At 35.8% G+C, this 18940-nt stretch overlaps 1 protein-coding gene, 2 long non-coding RNA genes and 1 pseudogene across 8 annotated transcripts; 3 read left to right on the top strand and 1 right to left on the bottom strand.

Moving 5' to 3' along the window:
* Positions 1–2055: 2055 nt before the first annotated feature.
* LOC103431869 (stemmadenine O-acetyltransferase-like) lies at positions 2056–3345 on the top strand. The gene has a single exon (XM_070815918.1). The coding sequence runs from the start codon at positions 2056–2058 to the stop codon at positions 3343–3345; it is 1290 nt and encodes a 429-aa protein (XP_070672019.1).
* A 3989-nt stretch (positions 3346–7334) lies between these two features.
* On the top strand, positions 7335–13869 carry LOC114822060 (stemmadenine O-acetyltransferase-like; annotated as a pseudogene).
* A 35-nt stretch (positions 13870–13904) lies between these two features.
* On the top strand, positions 13905–18635 carry LOC114822061 (uncharacterized). 6 transcript variants are annotated; one of them, XR_011576946.1, is made up of 6 exons: positions 13905–14317; positions 14519–14620; positions 14707–14841; positions 15612–15654; positions 15874–15927; positions 18103–18635. It is a non-coding gene; the product is annotated as an uncharacterized lncRNA (long non-coding RNA). The 6 variants fall into 6 exon arrangements; XR_011576947.1 differs by having other exon boundaries at positions 13964–14317; positions 18107–18635; XR_011576948.1 differs by having other exon boundaries at positions 13964–14317; positions 15877–15927.
* LOC114822062 (uncharacterized) lies at positions 16586–17023 on the bottom strand. Its single transcript, XR_011576951.1, has 2 exons — positions 16898–17023; positions 16586–16700 (listed from the first exon to the last, which is right to left on the bottom strand). It is a non-coding gene; the product is annotated as an uncharacterized lncRNA (long non-coding RNA).
* Positions 18636–18940: the final 305 nt, after the last annotated feature.

An 18940-nucleotide genomic window follows, 5' to 3' on the forward strand; every position in this document is an offset into this window, starting at 1 on the left:
ATAAAATAATTAAAAATTATTTGACATCACATTTTCTCATATGTCAAATTTGACATATAAAAACTCATATATCAATCCACATAGAATTGATATATCGGTTGGAATTTGCTCCTACTTTCAAATTTGATTACATGACATTCCATTACAAAAATTAAGGGAAAATGATCCTCACCGAATCCTTTTCCTGGGGATCCAAGAGATATCGTGACTGTTCATCGTATATTATGCGGTCAGAAATCATTTGAAATTTAAAATTTAAAATTAAATATAAATAATACCTAAAGAAAACTGATCGTACGATAAACGTTTACGATCATGATCACGAAATCCTCCGAATCCTAGAAAAAGAATCCTACTAGTATCCTTTTCCAAAATTAAGATGTCCAAATCATAATTCCGTACAAATCGCCATCCTTTATCTGCCAAGGCGGCGTAAAGTTAAAGCTCACCGACCTTAATGTCCACTTCTTTTTGGAGTCTTATTATGCCAAACACAGTCAAAACCCAAAAGTTCATTTTTTTAATTTGTATTTACTCATGCATATATTCATGCATCCAGGAGACTTTGAATTCTCCATACAAACAGAAGTCTTCAAAGTCTCCGCCTCCTAATCAAGTGTTTTGAACCGGCATGCATCAAGTAGAGTAGAGATTTTCATTGTCCAAACATGAGCACATATGCCTTATATCATTAGACAAATAGAATGACACATGAAAAAAAAATAAATTATTCTACTTATATAATGACATAAGATGTACACCGTCCCGTATTTCAGACACATTAAAAAATATGTAGAAGTAGAGAGATTGGGACTATCATCTTATCCACGGGCTCCATCTTAGATTAAACTTTTTATTAATTTCTTGGGCCAAAAGCATTGAAACCTTAACTTCATTTTCGCTTTGAAGAAAACTAAACACCTCCATATTGCATGCAACGAGTTAATAAGATAAGAAGAGGGCCTACTGGCCAGGGCCGGTCTAGAGATTTTTGAGGCTCGGGGCGACGCTAAAAAATATCCCTTAACTTCACATAAGAAAATTATTTATTTTCACATAAAAGACATCGATAAAATTATACTTAGAAAAACATTTCGAACTCAATAATTTTGAAACACATAAAGACTAATTTATTTTGTATCAAGAGAAGGAAACCCAAAAACTCCTGGTTTACAAGTTGATAAATGAGTTTTGTTTTCTATATGAACTTTTAAAGTGTTTTTGTATAAATCGTGAGATGTTTTTTCTTATTTGCTAACCTTGTCAATATGGGACTAAAAAAATAATAATGTTTTCGAGTCTTTAATTGATATGTATAAGTAATGAATGGGCACTAAATTAAACCTTATGATGACACGTCATATGATTTGTAAATTTGCTCTAAAAATTTGGTCTACGCATTATTGTTTGTTGAATATTAGACTTGAATTTAAACGAATTTTTAAAAATAGCAACCCATATAGCTACTAGCTAGTAACTAAAAATAAATTAACAACCAAACAAAAATTTGTTAAAATTGAAAAGAATAAACACACACATAGCATTTCAAACTTAGGACCTCTCGTTAATTTTAAACAACAAAAATCATTGCTTTTAATTAAACTTCTTGAGTATTTAACCAAATTTTATAAATTTATACTCTTATGAAAAAAAAAATTGTAAAAATTGGAAAGTAAATAAGCACATGTGATGTCTTGAACCCAAGACCTTCTCATTAATTTCAAATTACGAAACCACCACTTCTAGTAAAATTCCTTTGTCATTAAACCAAATTTTTTAAATGTATACTCTTATAAAAACATATATAAATATACCACCCGAATAATTTTGGTGCTCCCAATTTTTTTGGGCCCTGGACGGTCGCCCTGCCTGCACTGGGCCTGGGCCGGCCCTGCTACTGGCTTGGGACCACTCGAGCTGACGAGCACTATAAATGTAACACTCCCTAAGACAATAATCTACGACACCATCTGCTGCCATTTGCTATATACAACTAGTCTTCCACATATCAAAGCAAATTGCATTCTCTTTTCTCAACAATATTATCCTTACAAGATGAAGATTGAAGTGATTGAGAGAGCTTACATTAAGCCTTCTATGCCAACCCCACCCCATCTTTGTAAGCATGAGTTTTCTTTTCTCGACCAAATCGCAACACACATTTTCATGCCTATGATCTTTTTCTACAATAATAATCATGTTAACGATGCAAGAACTTATTCAGATAAGGTAAAACAATCTTTATCTGAGATCTTAACACAATATTATCCGTTGGCTGGACGTATCATTGAAAATGCCTTCATCGATTGCAACGATCAAGGTGCGCCTTACGTCCAAGCCCGAGTGAGGTCCCCACTTTCCGATGTCATATCCGAAGCAGACCCAAACCAGCTCAACAAACTACTCCCATGTGAACTAGACAAAGTCGGTGACTTGGTTCTTGCTATCCAAGTCAGCATGTTCGATTGTGGTGGCATGGCTATTGGAATTTGCATTTCTCACAAAGTTGCCGATGCATTGTCATTCATCACGTTCCTCAACAGTTGGGCGTCGATATCTCGTGGAGATTGCAACATTACAAATATCAGTCCTCCAATTTTTGATTTGGCCACGCTCTTTCCACCTAGAAGCATATCAGGATTCAAACCAAGCACTGGGATCGCTAGAGAAAAAATCGTCACAAAAAGGTTTGTTTTCAGTGCTTCCACGATTGCTTCTCTTAGGTCAAAATATACAGATAATAAAGCCAATGAGATAAAGCCAAGTCGGATTGAGGCCTTGTCAGCATTTATATGGGCCCGGTTTATAGCCTCCACTCAAGGAAAGCCGAACCCCAACACTCTTTACAGAGTGCTTCACACCGTTAACTTGCGGACGAGGATGGACCCACCACTGCCTGAATACCATTTCGGGAACGTGAGCCGGTTTGTCATGTCCTCGCCGTCGTTTGACGAGGGAGAGGACACGTGTTACGGGATCGTGCGCCAGATGAGGCAGGCTATAAAGACGATCGACGGTGATTACATAGCCAAAATCAAAGAGGGCAACGAGCTCTTGGAGTTTTTGAAGCAGCGAATGGAGGAGTTTATGAAGGGTGAAGTAGCGTCGTTTAGCTTTACCAGCTTGTGCAGGTTCCCACTTTATGAGACGGACTTCGGGTGGGGCAAGCCTGTGTGGGTCGGGTCGGTCAGCTTTCCATTTAAGAACCTGGTTAGTTTCATTGATGCTGGGTCGAGTGGTGGGATTGAAGCATGGGTGAATTTGAAGGAGGAAGACATGGCTAAGTTCCAACATGATGAGCAGCTGCTGGCATGTACTTATCCAGCGCAAGATGCCAAGGTTTAGTAGTTCGTTTTGTATAATGCTATTTGGATTGAATAAGTTGTACATCAGGAACAAAGTCTGATTGCAGAAAAAGAAGTATTAAGTAATATTACACTTACTAAATATTTATATTATCATTTGTATCATCAATTTAATAGATGTACGGTCCACGAACATATATGAATCTCATTTCTATTAAAGAGATGATACAAATATGTAGTAAGATGGTTTTTTTTATTTTTTATAAAGGTATATGATTTACAATGTCTTTATTTAATACTTATCTTAAGGCATTCCTAAGCGTTTCAAGGCTATTGCTATGCAAAAGGTGGTATGTATGTACATTTCCTTTGGTTGTGTGGAAAAGATGCTTCATTCAAAATGAAAGACCACGCTAATTAAGAATTTAAGATGATAATGCATATTTATATGGATTTTTATCACAAATGGTCCCTAAAATTGACTCACCCCATCAAGATGGTCCCTGAAATTGAAAATCAATCAATGTAGTCCCTGAAATTGGGTGTCACAAATCAATGTAGTCATTCCGTCATAACTCCGTTAAAAATTCTGTTATGTGCTGATGTGGCAAGTGACGTGGCATACTTTGTTAATATAAATCAATGACATTTTTAGAGAAGATGACAGAATGAGAGTGTAATTATTAATGAGAGAGCGATTTTTCTGAAAAATTTGAATATTTCTTCAATTAGTCCTCAAACGCATTTAATAAAATTGGTTAAAAACACACATATGTTGATCTACGAAATTAAGTGTACCGTGATTAAAACTGCCATATGTTAAAGCATACATATGACTATATGAGAAGAAAGTAGACATTTCGAATTGCTCATCTCACATTTTCCACTAAGCTGACCATACTAAAGTCTTTCTACCACAATTCTGACCATGCATATGGTCTGCTTCCTTGCACGTAGCCCGACTGATTGGGTTTGGGGTGGAGAGGATTTTGTAGGTTTTGGGGAATTCAATCACCCAATTGCTTGGGTAATTGGGAGGGATAGACTTGCTCTTATGGTTCTTCAACTGTTCGGGTGCTGCTGAAATGTGTAAATTAATTTCTTTATGTTTGTGTTATGTGTTACAAATAATGTTAACCATTATGGGTTTTATTTCTTCTATAATTTTTCCTAAAATGCTTTACACTTTGATTGTAGCAGCACTCATGTCAATATGTACCAAGTCTCGCCTAATATTACATATATATGTTTCCAACACTCTACCCGAAGGAGAAGCTAATAATATTCAACAAGTCCATATGACCCCAAATAATACAATCGTTTTCAGAATCCCTTTGCCCTTACTTGTTAGCATGTGGAATTCTGACGCACCTTTACTTCACACGAAACACATATGCATTTCTGCAAGAAATAATTAAAGATATGTATTATATTGTTTGCTTAAACTAAGACACTTGAACAAGAGCCTACACCCGAAAATTCTATCCTTAATTATTATCTCACTGGAAAACTTATTCAACCTAATCTTCAGTTCAAGAAAAGGAAAGGCTAATATATTTTTAATGATACTTAAAAAATGAACAAACATGTCTGATTTTATGTTTCGCGAGTGTCGGATTGTGATTCGTGCAATTCATTAGTCTTCAAGTTAAACAAAACAATGGATGTTGTCATGGTGATGATTAAGTCCCATGAACCAATTGCGTTTTTGCTTTTGAAAGTTGTTAGACCCATCTCATTGTCTTATTTTTCCATCCACATTATAATCTCACACATCTTAAAAAATTAAAAAATTGAAATGTTATTTCCCCACCCATTATTATTCAAAAAATAACCTTTGATTATTATATATATGTGTGTGTGTGTGTGTGTAAAATTATAAAATTGTCTACCTGCAAAGAAATAAATCTGTGCGAATAAGAGCCACAGACGTATGCAAATTCAACTGAAAAAGTTTGATGGCAAAGATCAGTGCTAATACTAATCATAACATAGTAGGCAAAATTAAATATAAAACGAAAACTTCAAATGTAAAGATGCAGCAAATTCATATGACTCACACACAAAATTATTTTGGAAAATTTTATTTGAACACATGTAACTTCTTTCCACACTCAACTTACTCTCTTCACCCATATTGTTTTTTATTAAAGAATTAATCTCTCTTTAAACCCAAATTTATTACCTAAACTATCCTTTCAAACCCAATCAAAATGTTAAGTTATCTTTACACTCATTCATTTTATAAAATAACATCTGTAATTGATTTTTTTTTTTTTATAAAAAAGGTGTCCTTGACCCACCGCCCTCTTCCCACCAGCATTTCCATGGCTATTTTTTTTCTTTTTGCTACCAAACCTAGACATTTGCCTTTTTTCTTTCTACTGATGTGCATAAGCAACAAATCAAACAATTCATCCCCTTATATTCATCAACAAGCAAGAGAGTTTATAATCTAAGAACATTGGTAAAAAGTTTTTCCTTAGAATTTTCCAATGAATATTGGTAAGAAGTTTTTCCTTAGAATTTTCCAATTCCAGAAAGTTTAACAAACCATTCGGGATTGATAAAAAAAATTGAAACCCAAATAGTCATCTTCTAAACTTTAAAAAAAATTGAAATCAAATGAACAAAATATTCATAAATTGAGTCATACCTTAGTTGGAGGATTCAAAACTTCAAAATCACCATCCATCAATAAAAAATAAAAAACTTGTTTTTCTCTACAAAACCTATTAGTGTTTTAGCCAAAATGAACATATGATAAACAAGAAGTGATGGTATGGTTTAATGGATTTATTGATAAATTTGAGTTTTATTATTAATTTCATTCTGTACTTAATAGTAATTATGCAATAGGGTAAAATAAAAAATTAACACTTTAAATTTAAGTTGGGTATAGAAAGAGGTTACATGGGTTCAAATAAATTTTTCCAATTATTCTTCTACCCCTTCAATGGAAACATAATATTCTATCTTTACCATAAAAACGTCATTTTCTACCTTTTCAATAAACAAGTCATCTTCTAAATCCTTTGGTTTTTTTTTTTTTGCTTTCTCTAAATAAAAGGAGATGGAAAGATGAGTTAGGGTTTAAGGTAGACAAATCGTCTCTAAACAGAGCGTGAGAGCTACCACACCCAAAATTTTCTTTAAAAAAAAAAAAAAAACTAACGAAAAGTCCAAAAAAACTTCTCTTTTAACGAAAAACCATTTTTAAAGGTATAGTGAATAGTGCCAGTTAAAGATAAAAATGTGGTTTTTCGTTAAAAGTGAACAGTACCGGAAGTGTTTTGTTAAAACTCCCTAAAAAAAGCAAAAGAGGGTAAGAAATGTCCTTATCAGTCAATTTACAAATAGACAAATTTGTAATTAAAAAAATTCATTAAAATTAGGTGGAAAGATAAGCCATTGGGGTGTAAATAACATCAATCTTGCTTTTTAACTACCGTCTCTTTTCTGAGTAATGCTATTCATACCACATTTCTATACCACCTTAGGTGGCATCTGATGTGGATAGCCACATCATTTGAAAAATTTGCAAAACCCAAGGAAATGAAGGAGAAAGACTTCTCGTATACCATAATCATCATTTAATTAACTAGTTTTTCTTAATTATTAGTTTATTAAATAATGAACTGAATTTAAAAATATGATTAATTTAAAAGGAAAACTAATGAAAAGGGCTTGAAAACTTTGAGTTTTAATGATAAGGACAAAATAAAGGGTAAAGTGAATAGTACCAGGATTGATTTGTTAGTGTAAAAATGTGATTTTTCGTTAAAGTGAACAGTACCTGGAGCTTTTCGTTAAAGTTCCCTAATTTAAATGATGTAGTTGTCCACATCAAATACCACCTAAGGTGGTATGAAAATATGGTACAAAAATATGGTATGAATAACATTATTCGTACCTGTCCCCTTTGGCATGCGGTAGCTTATAACTCTATATAAGTTTCCTTGAAGAGCACCATAGAAGGCACAACTCCAGCTGATACTTATACCCTTATTGTTTTGTTAACAAGATATCATGAAAGTCGAAGTTGAAGTAATCTCCAAGGAGATTATCAGACCGTCTTCTCCAACACCTGATCACCATTGCACGTACCAACTCTCCTTTCTCAACCAGATATCTCCTCCGGTCTATAATCCTATTGTCATATTCTATTCCTCATCAGATCCCGAAACAAAATTCGACATTGTCGAAATATCCAATCAGCTTAAGATATCCCTATCCGATGTCTTGACTCAATTCTATCTGCTAGTTGGACGTGCCCAAGGCAACTTGTTCATGGATTGCAATGACCAGGGCATACCCTACTTAGAAACTAGAGTTAAGTGCCAAATTTCTGACGTTATTGAAAACCCAATTCCTATCGTACTCAACAAATTCATTCTATTCCAAGTAGATGAAGTCACTGATATTTCCCTCGGTGTTCAACTCAACATCTTTGAGCCTGGTGGCATAGCTCTTGGTCTCTGCATTTCCCATAAGATTTCGGATGCCTTATCGTTTTAAACTTCATCAAAACTTGAGCAGCCACTGCTAGACAACAAGGTGATCATAATCATATAGTGCGTCCACAATTTGTATCTGCCAAACTCTTCCCACCAAAGAACATATCCGGGTTTAATCCAAGAGTTGGCATCACAAAGGATAACATTGTAACAAAAATGTTTGTCTTTGAGGATTCAAAGATAGAGGCTCTTAAATCAAAATATAGTGTTGGTTGAGATGAGTCCCACGTTGATGGGAGAAGGGACGTTGCATGGACTTATAAGACCAACTCCAATGGTGGGCTAAAAGCCAAATTATCCCCCAAAATGCTAAATGCTAAATGCTGAACCAAGGCCAGATTCCCCCTGAAATTTAGCCCAGAAATCGGAATTTAAATTTTTCAATATTTATCAGGATTTATTTTTTTTTAGATTAAAATGTTCATAAAATTAATTTATGATAGTCTACATATTTATTTTAAAAAAAAATTAATTAATTTAACAAAAAAAAATAGCCTAAGTTCATTCTTTAATAATTTCGGACTAAATTTTTAGGCTAGGACGGTTGGAGCAGAAAAGTTGTTTTTGGGCTAAAAACTAAATTTTCCGGGTTAAAATATTTGGCTTTTAGCCCAACCATTGGAGATGGTCTAAGAGGTTGGGTTACTTCTCATATTGCCAATTGGTTTTATGGTGGAACCTGAATTTTCTTCATGATATCAGAGCAGGTTGTCCCACGTGTGAAGCCAAACAGCCACACGTGCTCCACGTCACCCCGTTGTATTGTCCACGTATTAGGCTTGAAAATTCCACACACGTGAGGGGACGTGTTGAGATGAGTTTTACATTAATGGGAGGAAGGACCTTGCATGGACTTATTATTGGAATAAGTCAATATTTAGAAGAAAATGAATGTAAATATCTTGTAATTATTAGAGTCATGTTTTATGAAGGATATTGTATCCTTTACTTTGTTTCCTTTTGTAACAAGGATTGTATGTACTATTTATTCAGAATATGCAATACATGAAAATTAAGCCGTAAAATTCTATTTGGCATCAGAGCCTAGTTGTCGTAACCCTAACCAGAAAAATCTCGTGCCAGAAAAATCTCGTGCCGTTGTGCTGCCAAGAAATTTGCAAAGGTTGTGCGTGCTGCCTTTGCCGTGAGTGCTATTAGGATATTGGAGTTTTGTCATTTTCCCTTTGGTGATTCTAACCTTTACATGCTGCTTTTGCCGTGATTATTATTGGGAGGAAGGAAGCAGGAAAAATTGCTAGTGTCTGGTTGTTGTGCAGTTGTGTCGTGTATTGTGCTGCTGCGAGTGTGTGATCCCGTGGTAATTGTTGTACTCTAGCAATTGCTAGTTGTGCCGAGTAGTGATTTGTCGCTGTTGTTGATAAAAAAAAAGAAAAAAAAAAGGAATTTGGTGTTGCTTTGCTGTACTGATTGCAGCAATTGTGCATTGAGTAACTGTATTTCGATAATTTCTGTTGCATTTAGTTTGGGCCTTTGTTTTTTTGTGCCGCGTGGTTATTGTTTGTGGTTTTGCTGCTACCTTGGATTGCAGCATATTGAGTTTGTTGTTTTTTTTTACCGTGAGGTGTAGAGTGCTGTCACATAGTGCAACCTGTGTATTGCAACACCTGTAATCAAGATTGTATCCTTTAGTGTTATCGTACCTTCTTGTGCAGTCGTGTTATTACAATGGTGAATACAGGTTGGATTTTGGATTCCGGTGCAACGGATCATATGACGTATGATAAGACTTTGTTTCAATCTATGACCCAACCTCATAGAACGTGTGTGGCAACCGCCAATGGTATTACTGCTGCTGTTGTTAGAGCGGGAACAGTGTCTCTTACACCCTCTCTTACCTTTTGCTTGCTTCATTTTGCTTGCTTCAGGATAGTTAGACAAAGGAGATCATTGGGCGTGGCACTAAGAGAGAAAAGTTATATTATGTGGATGACGTCGTTCTTGGCCGAGCTAATGCAGTTCGAGCATCCAGTACCAATAATTTACAAGAAGTTTGGTTATTGCATCGTCGGTTAGGACATGCTTCGTTTGGTTATTTGAGGCGTATGTTGCCTAGTTTATTTCATAAAATAAAAGAATCAGACTTACATTGTGAGGTATGTATTCTTGCGAAGAGTCATCGCGTTTCGTTTCCTCCTAGTATGAATAAAAGATTGTTTCCTTTTGAACTTGTGCACTCTGATGTTTGGGGTCCCTCTCCTGTTAGTACTCTGTCTGGAATTAAATGGTTTGTTACCTTCGTTGATGATTGCACTCGTATGACTTGGATTTATGTGATGAAGAATAAAAGTGATGTGGGTATGGTGTTTCGATCATTCTCTCAAATGGTTGTAACACAATATTTCTCTGTTATTAAGGTTCTCCGCTTTGATAATGGAGGTGAGTATATTGGTTCCGAGTTGTCCGGCTTTCTTCGGGATCAAGGAATTCTACATGAGACTACTTGTCCTCATACCCCACAACAAAATGGGGTTGCTGAAAGAAAAAACCGTCATATCCTAGAAACTGCCCGTGCCTTGCTCATTGGTGCATTTGTACCTAAACGGTTCTAGCCTGAAGCTGTCACTTATGCCGTGTATGTGATTAATCGTATGCCATCCCGAGTTGTGGATTTTCGTACACCTTTCCAAGTATTGACAGAGTTTGTTCCAATAGTGTCAACTAATACTCTTTCTCCTCGTGTATTTGGGTGTGTAGCCTATGTTCATATTCACAAGATTCATCGTAGTAAGCTCGATCCATGTGATCATCGGTGTATTTTTCTGGGATTTGCTCATCAACAAAAAGGGTATAAGTGCTACCACCCTGAAACTCGTCATATGTATGTAACTATGGATGTTACCTTTTCTGAATCTGGGTTCTTTTATGCTTCGACTCCATCACCTTCCGATCACTCGGGGGAGAATATGAGTGGTGATCTTGGGTGGTTGGAAATATGTAGCTCGGGGGGAGTATTTATTGACAAAAAAGGTTGTGAAAGCTCTCGGCAAGACACTGCTGAGAATAGAGACAGTGAATCTCGGCAAGACACTGTCGAGAATGTGAGTATCATTCAGCCAAGTAGCACAGAACCAGTTGAGTCTTCTCGGCAATGTGCTACCGAGTGTGATGTAGAGTGTCAGCAGGAAGTTGCCGAACCAATTTCACCGCTCCAGCAACCATTAGCTACTGAACCTGCAACCCTCTCTCTCTCAAGCTCAATAGTGCCACCCAATATGCATTCTCTGAATATTCCTGAGGTAAGTACTACAGATGCTCATGTAACTAATCCAGATAATGTTATGAGTACATATAAGTTGCCGCCAAGGTAAAATCGTGGTGTTCCTCCTGACAGGTTTTCTCCTGAAGGAAAAGTGAAGTATCCAATAGCTAATTATGTGTCATGCTCAAACCTTGCACCAGAACATCAAGCTTGGGTAAACAATGTGGAAGCAATCCAAGCACCAACTCGAGTTGAGGAGGCCTTGAAGGATCCTAAATGGGCTGCTGCGATGGATGAGGAAATGATGGCACTACATAAGAATGATACATGAGAGGTAACTGAGCTACCTAAAGGGAAGAAACCAGTTGGGTGTAGATGGGTCTCTACGATCAAATACAAGGCAGACGGATCGGTAGACAAGTATAAAGCAAGGTTAGTAGCAAAAGGCTATTCTCAAACTTATGGTGTTGATTATCATGAGACTTTTTCTCCAGTAGCGAAGATGAATACAGTACGAGTTCTGATTTCTTTAGCTGCAAATTTGAATTGGCCACTAAAACAGTTTGATGTGAAAAAATGCTTTTCTTCATGGGCACTTGGAAGAAGAGGTATATATGGATTTTCCTCCAGGGTACAATGCCGGAGGGAAAACCGGAGTATGTAGGTTGCGAAAGTCACTCTATGGACTTAAGCAATCTCCTCGTGCGTGGTTTGGTAGATTTACCCAAGTTATGAGGCGGATTGGGTATTATCAAAGTCACTCGGATCATACATTATTTGTGAAACGGGAAAATGGTAAAGTGACAACCTTAATTATTTATGTGGATGACATGATAATAATAGGTGATGATTCAGAAGAGATGATGAAGCTAGAACAAAACCTTGCTGCCGAGTTCGAGACGAAGAATTTGGGAGATTTGAAATATTTTCTTGGCGTGGAAGTTGCTCGGTCATCTAGAGGTATTTTCTTGTCTCAACGTAAATATGTTCTCGATTTATTAAAGGAAACAGGAATGCTGGGATGTAAGCCTGTGGACACTCCTATCGTAGAGAAACATTATTTGGGGATTTATCCAGATCAAGAACCGATTGACAGAGGTAGATATCAAAGACTAGTGGGGAGGCTAATTTATCTTTCTCACACTCGTCCAGATATTGCCTATGTTGTAAGTGTGGTTAGTCAGTTTATGCAGTCACCAAGTGTGGATCATATGGCGGCAGTAATGAAAATCTTGGCATATTTGAAATCTGCCCCTGGTAAAGGAATTTTGTATGAATGTCATGGACATATGAGGATTGAGGGATTTACTGATGCTGATTAGGTAGATGATGTGACTGATAGATGGTCTACATCTGGGTATTTTACTTTTGTTGGAGGTAATTTGGTTACGTGGCGAAACAAGAAGCAAAATGTGGTATCACAGTCTTTTGCCGAAGCCGAGTATAGGGGTATGGCACATGGTGTGTGTGAGATTCTTTGGCTATGAAAGTTACTTTGGAGTCTTGGTTTTAAGCATAATGAGGCAATGAAGTTGTATTGTGATAATAAGTCCGCCAGGGAAATAGCCGAGAATCCAGTACAGCATGACAGGACTAAGCATGTTGAGGTTGATAGACATTTTATCAAAGAAAAGCTGGAGAAAAAGATTATGTCAATACCGTTTGTGAACTCAGAAGAACAACTTGCAGATATCCTTACCCATGCCGTGTGTAGTAGAAGATTTGGTAATTCACTTGTCAAGTTGGGCATGAGTAATATCTATGCTCCAACTTGAGGGGGGGGTATTGGAATAAGTCAATATTTAGAAGAAAATGAATGTAAATATCTTGTAATTATTAGAGTCATGTTTTAGGAAGGATATTGTGTCCTTTACTTTGTTTTCTTTTGTAACAAGGATTGTATGTACTATTTATTCAGAATATGCAATACATGAAAATTAAACCGTAAAATTCTATTCTTATAATTTTGCATATTGCCAATTGATTTTATAGTGAAACTTCAACTTTCTTCAGGTGATCACAACACGAGCTTAGAAAATCACCAAAAACCGCCTTCTCGTGTGGAGGCTTTATCCACTTTCATATGGAGTCGCTTTGTGGCTGCCACTCAGGTGAAGTCAGGCATTGCACCGAAGAGGCTCTACTCCATTGTTTATGCAGTAAACCTTCGTACGATGATCGACCCGCCATTTCTGGAACACTGGTTTGGAAATATATGCAGAATTGCAATGACAATCCCATTTTTGGATATCGAGGAGGGGTGCTATGGCATAGTGAAACAGGTGAGAGACCAAGTGAAAAGTCAACAAAAACTACATTGGAAAATTGCAGGAAGGCAGTGAGTAATGTTCATCAAACAGAACTCTGAGAATTTCTTCGAGGGAGAGCTGGTGACACTGAGCTTCACCAGCCTATGTAGGTTTCCGCTGTATGAAGCTGATTTTGGAGGGGGAAACCCTACTTGGGTTGGGTCGCCTGCCCTAACTTTCAATAATTTGGTTGTTTTCATGGACGCCAAGTCTGGTGGTGGGATTGAAGCAAACGTCAACATGAAGGAAAAAGACTTGGCTAAAATTGAAGGCGATGGTGAGTTCCTTGCGTTTGTTTCTCCATATGTGTTGAAGTGAAGAATGTGTTGGGTATTTCGAAGGAAAAAAAGAAGAAGTAAATGAAATGGATTGGGTACATTCTGTTTAGAGTAATGTTGGAAAGATTATCAATTTAAATTATATTTTGTAAGTTATATGACATAATTATTAATAATTGTATTATTATTTAAATGTTGATTATTACTTATCAATCCAATGATTGCACATTTTGTTTAACTCAATTTTTGGAGGTTTTTTTATTTGATTTAGTTCGGTCTTTCAATTTTTTTTGCCCACCCCTAATAAATATAATAAAAACCTACAAGATATAATATCCACATTTTGGTTGTTTTTCTAAATTTCCCCTACTTGCTTTCTTTTCTTTCGGGTTTTCCATTCAGTCTCACTGCCATAAAAAACCCTCGCTGCTCTGAAAACTCTGCGCTGCATCTTTTCTCTCGCTCTCAGCACCCGCAAAACCCCTCAAACCAACAAATTCAATTCTACAATCTCTCACACTTAATCTAAATCCTCAATCCAAAAACTCGATTTCCAATACCAAGCGGCTAGGATTTTTGGTATTGGAATTCCGGCGAACTGTTTCCGGCCGGACGCAAGCGAAATGGACCACGCCGTTATTACCAATCTTCTTGATTTTGTCCATTAGGGTTGAAGCTCAAATTTAAGGTTTGAAGTCGACTCTAAGGTTTCAAAATTAGGGAGGGTTTTTATGTAATTTCAATATCAGTGACGCTTCTCTTTTTTTTAACAAGGGCTTCAATTCGATTAGGGTTTCATTCATTTTCAATTTCATTTTATGATTTTAGTTTTAATTTTAGATTAAATCTCATTATTTTGATTATAATCCAATGAATTTGTGTAAAGTAGGTTATCTGTTGGAGAGCTCGACTTCTCTCTCTGCGATTCTACTGGTGTCTCCCTGACAAAGTCGACAAGAAATTCTTGACAGCTTCCTATTCGCTGCAAAAGGTCCTTCATATTCTCCTCCAATTTCTTCATCCTAAACCCTAATTTCAAAAATTATTCCCTAATTTCTCATTTTTTACTTTGTACAGGCGTGAGTACGATGCGTATTTCTACAAGGTCTTCAAGGTGTACACGCAGCTATGGAAATTTCAGCAAGAAAATCGCCAGAAACTCCTCCCCTGTTCTTTCATTGATATCCCCGCTCTGTCTTTCTCAATCTTGAGGTATCTGCCGTTGGATTTTGTTTTCTGTCTGAAATATTTAATTTTTTATTTGAGTTTATTGGGATTAATTCGATTCAACTGGGGTGGGTTTTTCAGTTGTTTGGATTTTTTTATTAATTTAGATTTCTGGGTTTTATTTTTTTTATTTCTGGGCATGCATCAAGCTTCTGCCTTTTTATTTTGATGAAATCATGTTCAGAACTTTATATACATTGATTTTCAAGGGGATTAAATTATCCAAATTGCCCAAATATACATATATTGTTTGAGAAGGCAATTAAAAATTCACTCACTTCTAGAATATGACGGAAAACAGATTGTAAATGTTTTTTTTTTATAAGAAAGTATATTACCATCATGTCATTCGCTGTACTTTCGAGAATTTGATTGCAGGTTCCTGAGGTTAGCAATTGTAATTAAGAGAACGAAAAGTTTGGACTGTCAAATAGCTAACTATTCAAACAAATATACAATCCTATGTTGGGTTACAATAGTAGTGTAATATTTGCAAGCAAATTCCGCTGTACATTCTAATAAGAGATCAAATTTCTCAGTTGTGTCAACATAAAATTTACACATTCTTAGACACAGGCTCGGCTTCGTGACGAGATATCATTGAAGCGTGCAATTGTTTTTTTGTTTTTTTTTCCATCCAAAAAACCACTTTCGTTTGTTTTTGCATTCCTATTCAGAAAGATTGAATTAAGTTCGTATAGGCATTTTGTTTTATGAATTGTCTTATTTAAGAATTGATTGACCTTTTGTGGCAGAAAAGGAAGGAAGAAGGAAGAAGAAGATGGTGGCAGAAATGCGGTAATTGTTTTATTTAATTTTTTATGTTTTTCTTGCATGTTTGAATTTTTTTTTAAATCTCACTGTTTGTTTTGTTAATTGCAAGTTTACAGTGTTTGAATCTGATATCTGGGAGGATAAGTTGTTATTTTTTTCCTTTATTTATTCATGTTGTTTTATGACTGCTTGCATGTTCTGTATCTGATTTCACCAACTCTTTTTGGCTGTATTTTTTAACAGTAGCTGCCATGTGTTTGTTCCTGTTACAAGTGATTACCATCTGTTTGAGAAAAGGTATTAGCCAATTTTTGGGGCTTTTTAAAACAGTTATGTATATGTTTTGAATATTATTTGGTTTGTCCTGTGTGTAAGAGTGTAGGATTTGGAATAACATGGTTGAAAATTGGAATAGCCAATTTGAATCAATGCTTGAAAAATAAATAAGATTGGGGGGAGGTTATTGAATAACACCATATTTCAAAATATTTTAAAATGATTTGAGGTAATGGATGCTTTTAAAATAATAAGACTGCTGAGTTCTTCTTTTGTTGTTTAGTCTGATTCATCTCTTCATTTTCTGTATAAAGCGAGACGATATTTTTGGTTGCATGAGAGCTTAAAATAAGCCTATGAGAGATAGCTTTGTGGTTATGATTGTAATAAAAAAGTTTTCATCTGATTGTGTCTCAATTAACTTATGGCGTGTTTACATATGGAAAAGGGAAATGGCGGAATGGGAGTCATTCCCCATTCATGATTATTCCTCCGTTTACCAATTCAACCGGAATGCACAGTGTTGCCGTACCCATGTAAAATCAAGAGGTCAATTCCTGATATTGACAGAATTGGATTACTTACACGGAGGTAGTACTTGGATACCGGGGATAAGGCTTCATCCGAAATCAAATTTTTCTTCCCAATGCACCCTTCACCTTCAGCACTCCCTTCCATCTTCTCGTTGTCCTCCGCCATCCTCTCTAACAACTTTGTGCTCCTCCGCCGCCGCCTCTCTGCGCCCCATGCTTTGCGGTGTCGAACTCTTTCGATTTGGGGCTCGGCTGCCGATTCTAATTCCAAAGATTGCAAATTCAGACTCTCGTTAGAATTTATAGGGTATAAGGATTGCAATTAGGCATCCTTAAAACACTTGAAAGATCATCCATTCAGCAACATATTAGCTTGAATCATTACGCAGAGCCTAGGGAAGGTCAGGCTAGAGCATAATCAAATCAACCAAAAATAAAAATTTACGTGGAAGGCTTACCTTGAATCCTTGATGGTGAGGAAGGGAGGGAGAGCAAAGAATGGTCGGAGTCTCAGGGAGGGTAGTCGCGGTCGAGCGTTAGTGAGAGGGTGAGGAGGAGGCGTTTTGTCAGATCAGAGATCGAAGAGGACTGATTAGATTGGATTGAAAAGAACTTAAAAAGCCTTTCTCACATAAATTTAAAATAAAATAATTTTTTTATTAAAGATAAAAAAGATTAGCATATAATATAGATTATTTAGAATAGGGTCATTTTAGTAATGACATTAGTTTTCATTCCGATTCATAACAATTAGTAAACAATTTATGTCGATCAATAACAGTCATATTCCGATTCCGATTCCAGTTAGTTTTAGTAAACAACTTCAACAAAAATCTGATTCTGATTCCACATCATTCCAATTCCCCCTCAATTCAATTCCTCTCAATCTGATTACGGATTAGTAAACGAGCCCTTAGTGCCGTTGAGGAATCAACTTTTTACCATTGCTTTAAGTATGCTATACTGGAAAACAAAACTTAGTTCTTCGTCGCTTTATAACATACGTTTATAAACATATATATACATGTAATCACTTGATTCACCTACATTATGAGGTATTTGCTATAGAGCTGACACAATCGAACAATACTTAAGAATGCCTAAAGCCGAAGAATTTATATTTTGTCGTTACAGTAAGATTAGTGATTCAATGGGGTTGTGTTTAATTTCTTTTGGAGTTTAAATTAAGGGAACTTTAACAAAAAGCACCCGGTACTGTTCACTTTAACGAAAAACCACATTTTTACATTAAAAAGTCAATCCTGGTACTATTCACTTTACCCTTTATTTTGTCTTTATCATTAAAACTCAAAGTTTTCAAACCTTTTTCATTAGTTTTCCTTTAAATTAAAGGGTTGAGCTTGATAGGTTTACTTTTCTCCCTTTTGTCTTTTCTTTGCTGCATTTTGTGCAAAGTTATGAGCTTTCAAACGGGCTCTTCAATTTTATTTATTTATTAATTATTTTTTTTAGAGTTTTCTTGGGTAAAGTTTGGTTTTTTATGGTGATCCTCATATCGGTATTGATATGAGTTTTAGATGCTTTTCTTTGTTTTTCTCTAATTTTTTATTTTATATATATATATATATATATATATATATATATTTGCTATTTAGTGTGAGAAAATGACTTTAAAATTGGAATTTCCAATTTCTGGACAAAGGAAGGTAAGAAGAGAACACCAATGGCAGTGATGATGGAGAATCTGTTCTTTGCAGTGGAAACGACCGTCCATGGGCAGCATTCAGCTCAATTTATAAGAGCAAGGGTCAAAATGCAAAACAAATGACATGGGGATTTGTTTAATTTTATCAAGTTTTGTACTGAGGTAAAACTCCCTCCCCATTTTACATAGTTTTAAATGATGAGGATATGTGTAAATAGGACTGTAAGTATGGAGAAATTTTTTATTGTGACGGGAATACGGGTGGTACACCCGTGTTTTTATGTAAGTGGTGGAAAATTTTATTTTTTAAGTTACTAACTTTTTAGCACATATATTCCACCATTTGTATAGTGACACATGGTGTATCACCTCATATGCCGGTCATATTGAAAAATCTCTCATCAGTATGGTTGTATATATGTAATAACATAATTGTAAACATTGTTCTAATTATGTGTAACTAAAGATGAAACCCGCAGCATCACGCGGGCTTTTTGGCTCGTGGAGTAATGCATTCATGTTTTTACTTACCGGTCGGATATAAGAATATAAAAATATGGGTGTCATTCTCATTCATAAATAACAAGATAACTAAACATAGAGTTTCAGTTCCACACGCCACTCTCAATCACTATACTACAAACACAAATTTCCTACCAAGTTGGATTATTCTTTTTGAATGAGAATATAAATTTAAGGTTCTGTTTGGTAGAACATGCATGTTATGGTCGAGGAACAAAGTTTCTTTTTCAGCGATACGACGGGATTTTGTTGGTTACGAACAATTAATTTCCTTAACCATTCGGCTTACGAGCCGAAGTTCAAGGAAACTGGA

The sequence above is a fragment of the Malus domestica genome, chromosome 16, assembly GCF_042453785.1.
Source record: "Malus domestica chromosome 16, GDT2T_hap1".
NCBI classification, from domain to species: Eukaryota; Viridiplantae; Streptophyta; class Magnoliopsida; order Rosales; family Rosaceae; genus Malus; species Malus domestica.